General features: G+C 36.1%; 1 protein-coding gene across 1 annotated transcript; it reads left to right on the top strand.

Moving 5' to 3' along the window:
* The first annotated feature begins 1155 nt into the window (after positions 1-1155).
* On the top strand, positions 1156-6122 carry LOC115955220 (G-type lectin S-receptor-like serine/threonine-protein kinase At4g03230). Its single transcript, XM_031073285.1, has 8 exons — positions 1156-2359; positions 3083-3255; positions 4230-4370; positions 4483-4700; positions 4792-5002; positions 5104-5341; positions 5463-5613; positions 5730-6122. The coding sequence occupies exons 1-8, from the start codon at positions 1191-1193 to the stop codon at positions 6030-6032; spliced, it is 2604 nt and encodes an 867-aa protein (XP_030929145.1). The 5' UTR covers positions 1156-1190; the 3' UTR covers positions 6033-6122.
* The last annotated feature ends 3606 nt before the right edge of the window (positions 6123-9728 follow it).

Raw genomic sequence — 9728 nt, 5'->3', positions numbered from 1 at the left:
CGCGGCTTCAAGCCGCCAGAAGCAACCTCACGTGCCAAGCATGCTGGAAGGTGAACAGTCTGCTAGCTGGAGCACTACAGGACAAAACAGGACAACTGGCCATACGGTTATCTCGCGACTTAGTCAAGCCGCGAGGTCAAGCCGCGAGCCACCCCTGTTTTGTAGAATTCTGACGTTTCACATTCCTCTCCACTCCAGTATAAATACCCCTTTTACCCACGATTGAAAGTGAGCTTCCAGAGAGAATTTTGAGAGAGAAACCCTAAAGAAAAACCAGATTGTTTCACCCACAATCTCTACCTTAGAATCTCTTCAAATTCCTCAACTCTCTTCCTCTCCATTGTCAAATCCTTGAGAGGCATTATACCAAACCAGGTTCTCACCATCATCATCATTGTGAGTCTGTTGTTTGGATTTCTGGGAAGCAGTTAGGAAGAAACCAATCTTCATTGGTTGATGCTACGGTCTAGTAGCGGAATCCGGGAAGCTAGAAAAGAAAAAGGTTCGGCGTAACCTCGTTGGAGCAAGAAGCTTGGAGGGCTTAGGTGCACTGGGTAGATTAGGCTTGGAGGGTCTATTGCTGTCCTTGTATCCCAACTATATTTTCTAGTGGATTGATTACCGCTTGGAGGGCGGTGGAGAGGTTTTTCGCCGAGGGCTTCGGTTTCCTCTTCGATAACACATCGCGTATTGTCTTTGTGTTTGCATCTTCCTTCCTTTCTATCTTTGCCTTTATATTTATCTGCTGTGGATATTTATCTGTTATGGCTTAGATAGTATTTAATCAATTTCGTTTGATAGCATATGTTAAGTTTCCGCACACTAGATGTTTGACATATTGCTTGAATTGATTAAGTTGTTATTTGGGGGTCTAAACGTTCAAAGGTGTTTTTGTAAACATTTTTGAACTTTCACCAAGAAATTCATAGAAAAAGCTAACCTGTTTCACCTGCCTCATGCAAAGTTGCAAACCGAAACTTACATTGTAATTTCCAGACCAAGTCAGACTTTTAGCGCGTAGACTATTCGGTGAAAAGGAAACAAGATTTAATCATTTTTAGCTAGAAGACTTGGATTGCAGCAGAAGACCTCGTGGCCATCACAGAAGTGAACTACGTGTCCACAACGGTGCGCACAACTTACCCCATTCTCTCATAACAGAATCCACAAGCAGCAAAACCAGAATAACAATGGCCTTCACATGGTCTGCAACTCATATTTCATTCTGTACCATATACACATTCTTGTTTCTATCTTCATTTTCATTTTGCTCTGCTAGAGATACCTTAACATTTCGCAACCCAATTAATGACAGCCAGGGAGAATCTCTTGTATCAGCAGGAAAAAGATTTGAGCTTGGTTTTTTCACCCCCAGTGGAAGCTCTAAGCATGGAAGATATGTAGGGATATGGTATTACAAGTCAAGTCCAATGGTAGTTGTATGGGTTGCCAACCGTATTGAGCCAGTACCGTCCAAAACCACTGGGGCTATTACTATTTCAGAGAATGGCGACCTACAGGTACTAGACAATACTAAAAAGTTATGGTCAGCTAAGATCGGCGGATCAACTTCTTTTAATAGGACAGTGAAGCTCTTGGATTCTGGGAACTTAGTTCTTATCGAAGGTCAAGCTGGCTCAGAAACAATTATCTGGCAAAGCTTTGAGAATCCAGCTGATACATTTCTTCCTGGAATGAAGATGAATGCAGAGATGACTTTAACTTCGTGGAAAAGTCAAGTTGACCCTGCGCCAGGGAACTACACTTTCCGGCAAGACCAAGATCGAGGAAACCAGTACAAAATTGAGAATAGAGCAATTCCATACTGGAAAAGTGGATTATCAGGAGAGTTATTTAACTCTGACAACACTCTTATTTTTACAGCAATATCCAACTTGCTCTCTAACTCTGCACCGGGTACTGGAAAATCGAATTATACGATTAAGAATAAGACTCTTACAAGTACTACCCCTGGACGGTTTGATTATTACCGTATGAGACTGGTAATGGATCTTGATGGTCATATAAAGCTTTATAAGTTGGATAACGATACAGCCCCTGCCTCATGGAGTTTGACCCGTATGGAACCAAGAGATAATTGCAGCGTGCTTAATGCTTGTGGTTCCTTTGGCAGCTGCAATATTGAGAAAAGTCCAATGTGCAACTGTTTAGATGGGTTTCAGCCTAAGGCACTAAATCATTGGAATTCTGGGTTTTATTCAGAGGGGTGCACTAGAAACTACTCCATATGTCGCAAGGGTGATAATTTCACGATGTTGAATATAACTGGAGTGGGAACCGAAGGTGGCAATGGAATTTATAAGCAGAGTGCACATGAATGCAGAGTGGAATGCCTTAGGGCCTGTTTGGGTAAGGATTTTTCATCACTCAATTTCCGTCACTCAATTTCCATCACTCATCACTCATCACTCATCACTCACTTTTTCACACTCATTTGGCAACATCACTTTTATTTTCATCACTCAATTTTTTCACACTATTCATGGGTCCCACACCTGTCAGCCAGTACAATTTTTTTTTTTTTTTTTAGTACCCAACTCACTGAAGCTAATATATATATAATAATATATATATATATATATAAATAAAAAAAAAAAAAAAACCAAACCGAACAGCCAACCCAGGAAAGAAAAGAAAAAGAAAAAGAAAAAGAACAATGCCAACCCAAAAAAAAAAAAAAAAACTGAACGGCCAACCCAGGAAAAGAAAAGAAAAAAAAAAAAAAAAAACAAACAAACAGCCAAGGCCAACCTAGAAAAAAAAAAAAAAAAAAGTCAAAAGGTGGTCAAAAGTTGCGGCTGTGGGTCTCTCATGTGTGTTTATTTACGGAAATGCCATTAAGTTATGAGTTATGGAAACTGAAAACAGTCTTTTGCTGTTTTCAGTTTCCATAACTCATAACTCAAAAATCAGAGAATTGAGTGATGGAAACAGAGTTATGGAAACAGAGTTATCGTTTGGCCAAACAACCTTTTTACTATGGGTCCCACCATTTTTGAGTTATGAGTTATGGAAACAGAGAATTGAGTTATCAAAAAACTCAATCCAAACAGCCCCTTAGCGATTGTCGCTGCCTGGCTTATTCATTTCAAAGTACAGAAATGAGCCGTACAAAGGCTAATACGGCCACCTGCTGGATTTGGTCAGAAGACGTCAACAATATCCAGGAGGAGTCCATCGATGGAGGCAGTGACGCACGAGAACTCTATGTCCGTGTGGGTCTTTCTGACATAGGTACTTAATTTTTGCTTCTTGTTGTTGTTTATAATGGAATCTATATAGCACTATAGCAGATTTGCAGGATGTGGGGACTGGGGGTTGATTGATCAATTCCAGTCTTTAATGGCTAAAATTTTTCTAGCACAACACTAGCTCAGTCGGGCCTTGGTGTGATGACAAGTGTTTTCCACCAACAAAAGTGACGTGATATTTATTTCCTGGGTTTGAATTTGGAAATCAGTCTCTTTAAAAATAATAATAATAAGAAGAAGAAGAAGGGGTAAGGCTACTTTCCAATCTCCTCTTCTAGCCCGGCAAAATTGGGAATTCTATGCACCCAATTCCATATGCAACATGATTGGCCAAGTGTTTTGTTCTAATACTGAAACGTAATTTCAGTTTAGAATAACACAATTCCTTGCCATATTATGGTGGTTGTGGCACATAGTGACAGTTCATTTCAGAAGGGAATTTTGAATTTTAGGCACCCACTTGTTCATTTTTCCTTAAAAAAAAAAAAAAAAAAAATCTGATAGATATTAACACAGACCTATATTGAATCATCTCTTGACCTTTGGGTTTTGAGTTTATTTGTTGTTGTTGTTGTTGTTCATTCATGTATCCTCTGCTACAACAAAAGGTCAAGCCAGCCAGAACTTCATGGCAAGCGTACTTTTTCCATCGATTTTCATATATGTTTTGATCCACTGGCTCGAAATGTGCAACACTCATTGGATTACCGAAACCCCTTTTGGCATCACCATCATTTAGGATCCAGCTAACAAGCACTTACACCTTTCACATACTTTGTTTGTTTTGGACACATAAAACAGAATCATAGAACAATATAACATTTACTCCTGTGACTTAAAAACAAACTAAACCTGATTTTATTTTTTAATTTTTATTTTGGCAATGTAACTTAGTACCTATATTTATATACATAATGTTGTCAACTTATTACTCATTGTTCTATTCATTTTTTGAAGATGATCACACAAAGTCTGAAGGATCTTCCTACAAGAAGAAGCAATTTGATCCAATTATCCTGATGATTATTGCAACTTTGATGGTTATTGCATGCTGTTACTTTTATTATTTTACAAGAAAAAAAGTGGCCAAAGGACAAGGTAACCAGTGTGAAAACAACCATATATTCTTGATTTCTCGTGTCAAAATGAAAATATTTTTGTTTCTTCCATACAGTTAGCAAGAGACTGAAATTTCAATTTAATCTTTTAGAATCAGTTAACAGAGAAAGAAATCAGGCAAATGCAGCATTTCGCCTATATGACAGTGAGCGACAAGTCAAAGATTTGATAGACTCGGGCCAATTTAGAGAAGATGATAAAAAAGGCATAGATGTACCCTTTTTCGATTTGAAAAGCATACTAGCCGCTACGGATTATTTTTCAGATGCAAAAAAGCTTGGACAAGGGGGGTTTGGGCCTGTTTACAAGGTAATTTAACCTTTTTGGTATTCATTATAGTTAATTTTAAACATTAGTTTCTGATTAATGATGGATGGTGCTTATGGGAGTTTTCTCTCAGGGTTCCTTTCCAGGTGGACAAGAAATTGCTATAAAGAGGCTCTCAAGTGGTTCAGGACAAGGCTTGGAGGAATTTAAGAATGAGGTTGTTTTAATTGCTAAACTTCAACATCGGAATCTTGTTAGACTTTTGGGCTATTGCATCGAAGGAGATGAAAAACTTTTACTATATGAATACATGCCAAACAAAAGCTTAGACTCCTTTTTATTTGGTTAGACTCTAAACCTGAAGTTTAAATATTTGTACTGCATATTATATTGTTGCTGAATATGATTACTTAAAAATGTTCTAAAATGGAAAATGGCATGAAAGATCGGACGCTATGTGTGTTACTGAACTGGAAGATACGCTTTGAAATTATTTTGGGAATTGCTCGAGGGCTGCTCTATCTTCACCAAGATTCTAGGTTGAGGATTATTCATAGAGATTTGAAAACAAGCAATGTTCTACTAGATGAGGAGATGAACCCCAAGATTTCAGACTTTGGCTTGGCAAGGATATTTGGAGGCAAACAAACTGAGGCAACCACAACTAGAGTAGTTGGAACTTAGTAAGTTTGATGCAGATGGTTGATTATGAAAGCTCTTTGTTTAGACCTTGAATTAAATTTGTCAGTTCTCCCATCTATGCTCCCTAATTCACTGAAAATTTGAACAATTTTTGTTGTGCAGCGGTTACATGTCTCCAGAATACGCATTGGATGGGTTTTTCTCAATCAAGTCTGATGCCTTCAGCTTTGGAGTAGTTGTACTTGAGGTTATCAGTGGGAAAAGGAACACAGGATTTCACCAGTCAGAGCATGGTTTGAGTCTTTTAGGTTATGTAAGTTTGTTGTATTAGTAAACCAAAGAAAATGTATGTTGCATTAAGTACATATGGTTATTTTTAATTTTTCTTGCACTCTACTTATTGCCAATTCAATTTTCAAATTGTCCCAGGCATGGAAATTGTGGAGAGAAGGCAAGGCTTTAGATTTAATGGACCAAACAATTCATGCAACTTGTAACGCAAACGAATTTTTGAGGTGTGTTAACGTTGGGCTTTTATGTGTACAAGAGGACCCAAGTGATCGTCCCACAATGTCGAATGTAGTTTTCATGCTTGGTAGTGAAGCTGCAACTCTCCCAACTCCTAAACAACCAGCCTATGTTGTAAGAAGATCCCTTTCTAGCAAAACTTCTTCTACTACTAAACCAGAAAGTTTGAATGAACTAACATGTACCATTGAAGAAGGCCGATAATGGTGGATAGAATAAGTGCTCTCATGGTTCTTGTTTTCTCTTTATCAGTGTTGCAGAAGTTTCTAGTATTCTTACTATGGTTCTCGTAGATTAAGGCACATTTCATGTTTGTCATATTGATACTTTTTTATTGTCGCTGATATGTGATTACATTGTATCCAATATAAGTCTGATTGTTACCTATTTAAACCTCCTCTGTATTTATTGTACTTTTTTCTGATTGTCTCTAACTCAGACCAACTGCCTTCATTCATTTATTCCTTTTATTTGGAAGCCTAGAACAGCATTATTAGCAATTTTCATCAAGAGGTACAGTTAGCCTTACATTTGAGCTGTACTGTTCATTGCCACAATAAGCAGGAAGAGATTCAAGAGAATGCTATTCACATGTACCATTAGTGTACTTACAAAGAATAGGCATACATGTCTTGTCTCCACTGTAGATCATTTCAAATGCGGTCGTATGAAGCCATTTGGAAAATGTTCTAATTGGAAAGACAGGTTGTAATTCACGTAGGCTGCCGTATAATTGTATCTAATATTCCATCTACACCAAAGAAACATAAAAGTTAAGTAGTCGAAACAATCAAATAGTTAAAAAAGGAAAATTGGAAAACAGAAAGGACAAGATGGAAAACTCAATTTAGTTTTGAATAATCGAAAAACGCAATTTCGTATGCTGCCTTTGGAGAATTCCATAGTCTGTTCTCGCATGACAGTATCCTGGCTTTCCTGTTGTGCGTATTCTGTTGTTGAGGAGACGTAGTACTATAGATTTTATTTTTTAGTGTTTGCTTCTAATACAAGTCTTTGCTTCTAATTCCTCGGTATGGAGAAGAATTCCTTTAATGTGAGATACATCATCCTTTATTAGACTGTAGGGATTTCGTACCTTCATCAGTTGTAATTAAAAGTATGCATTTTCACCCATTCAACACCAATAGACACTATGCACAGAAACAGAGTCAGGAACAAAAAAAAAATTTAATCCAAGATCAATGAAATACATACAAGACTAAGGTTGTATTTGACATTGGCTTAAAAAGCCAGCTTTTTTTACTATTCGGTTTATTTTTAGTACTATTTATGAGTTTCATTACACTTTTTGGTACTATTCATAAGTCTCATTGCACTTTTTAGTTATATTCATGGGTACTGTGTTATTTTAAATACTTTTTATTTTTATTTACCGTACTTCTAGCAAAAAGTAGTACTGTGCATTCAATGTTGATATATATAAAGTATAAACAAAAAGAAAGATACAAAATATAAATGAAAGGAACCGGACTTAGGTTACGTTTGTTTGGGAGGATGGAAAAGTGAGATGATAGAAAATAGAGGGAGGATAGAAAAGTGAGAGAATAGAAAAGTTTTTAGTTTTCTTCATTTGTGTTTGGTTGAGAGGGTGGAAAAGTAGAGGATGGAAAACTTTTTGGTTTGGTTGAAAATAAGGTTTGTATAAATTTACCATCACATCCCTCCTAAATAAAACAAAAAGTAATACATTATACTTTTAAAAAAAATTGTGTATAGATGAAAGTGCACATTTCAAAAAATAGCATAAGAAATCATCCAAAAGTATTTTCTCAAAAAAATAATAAAAATTAAAATTAAGAAAAAAAAAAAGAAGTAAAAGAAGAAGAATCCACCACCTGACAAAAGGGGAGGAGAGAAAACTTGTCGGCCCCACCACTTTTCTGTCCCCCTCCCCCTCTCAACCAAACAATGGAAAATTTCATTTTCCACCATATTTTTCTCTCCCTCTTTTCCATCCTCTCTATTTTCACCTCAACCAAATATACCCTTAGTTACAAGACTTAATATATATATATATATATACACACACACACACACACATAAAGGAAATGAAATTGGACATGCACACACGCATATAAGAGCAAGACACTAACTTAATTATAATAATATACTAGTCGCTAACCCGTGCAATGCACGGGATACTTAACTTTAAAATCACATATCTATATATATAATAATAGGTGAAGCTAAAAGAAACTCAAATTAGAATTCCAAATTAGAGTTCAAATTTTGCGCCATGTGTCCTTCTTAGTATCAAGCATGCTATCTACTATAGTCAAACCAAAATTATGCCATCATAAAAAATAATGGATTTTCAAATTTTAACATAAATATCATTCTAGAATCCCATATATTCTTTTTATTCTTTTTAAATATGCACCTCTAAATTATAATTAACATGGAATATGAGTTTAAAGGAAATCAAATATCAATAAGAGCCTAATTAGCCTAGCAAAAATAAACTAAAAGAAAAAAGAGAATACAATATAAAAATAAAGACGGTAATTAAAAAAAAAAAATTCAAGGCAATGAGAGAATTTTATGCAAAATCTACATTCACTTTTGCACCAACAAATCTAGACAACTTCATATTACATATAAATTAACGTAATTTTTTATTATAAATTATTACATATAAATAAACCTCATGGCATAAATATATTTTACACTTACATGATTTTGGAGATCATTCACCTAACAATCTTGCCCCAAGATCCTCCTTCTAGAGTCTCATCTAGAATATGGGATAGCCAAGCTAAAACTCGACGATGGGCCCTTGAAATAAAGCTAAAGGCTACCGGTGTGGTGTAAGTTCGCCCAAGCAAGAGATAGAGGCTGCACCCTAACAAGAAGACAACAATAAAGCATAATAAACATGTTAGTGTTGTTAGTTTGTTATATTATTAGTCATTTTACAGCATCATAGTTCAAATCAGTCCTCTAGTGGTAAGGGTAAAATTACACTTAGTCCAGAAAAAATAGATTTAAACAATCCAACGGTCAATGATTAAATAAGTTAGGAATGTTTTAACTCCTCGGGGTCCTTGCATGTCTCGGTCAGGGGAGTTCATTATACTTTCAGACATCATTATATTAATGTGAGGGAAAAGTTCAATTGTTACATATACATTATATCCTTTAATCGTAAAATAAAAAGTAAAAATTAAAGGTTCCATGGGAAGAGATAGTTTCCAGAACATTATGGCCTTCATCATAATAATATTAAACAAGGATTAAAAACTCTATAGTTACAAATAAAAGAGGGAAAAAAGGATGGAGTGAAGGGAGAGAAAGATCTCCAACTCAGTGCAGCAAGTATTAAGCTAAGATTTTGGTTGGTATGTGTTTATAAGGCATGAATGAGGTGAATGTGGACTGTTTTGAGTGAGTGGGATAAAATTAATACTGAGATTGAAGCTTTATGTGAGTAATGGGCTGTTTGTGTCTAGTTAGAGGACATTTTTGAGTTGTGTTTGTGTAGAGGGGTAAGAAGAATATTTGAGATTAGATGAGTGAAAGCTGAAGATGATGAGTGGTGAGCTTAAGGAGAGTTGAACCACCAGCAAAAATGGCCAACGAATCCAAAGTCTCAGAGGAGGGTAGCTAGGTCATCTTTCTGATTAGTTGCTTGTGTTTTTATAATGGAGTTTAGGGAAGCATTTATTGACAAGAATCCAAAAACATATGACTACTCAGAGGTGCTGAATCAAGGTTAGGTTTTTTTATCAGAAGTAGGAAAATCCATTTTAGGGGCTGCCTTGCTTCTTTGGGTAATGATGGGATTTTAGAGTGTTTTTGCATTGAATGCCAGGATTTGGGGCTGAGCTTAATTATTGTGATTGAGGTATGTATCAAGAGCGAATCCTAATCTGCAACTAA

The sequence above is a fragment of the Quercus lobata genome, chromosome 8 (genome assembly GCF_001633185.2).
Source record: "Quercus lobata isolate SW786 chromosome 8, ValleyOak3.0 Primary Assembly, whole genome shotgun sequence".
Lineage (NCBI taxonomy): Eukaryota > Viridiplantae > Streptophyta > Magnoliopsida > Fagales > Fagaceae > Quercus > Quercus lobata.
The sequence above is the reverse complement of the archived record's forward strand: the minus strand, read 5'-3'. Positions and strand labels throughout refer to the sequence as shown.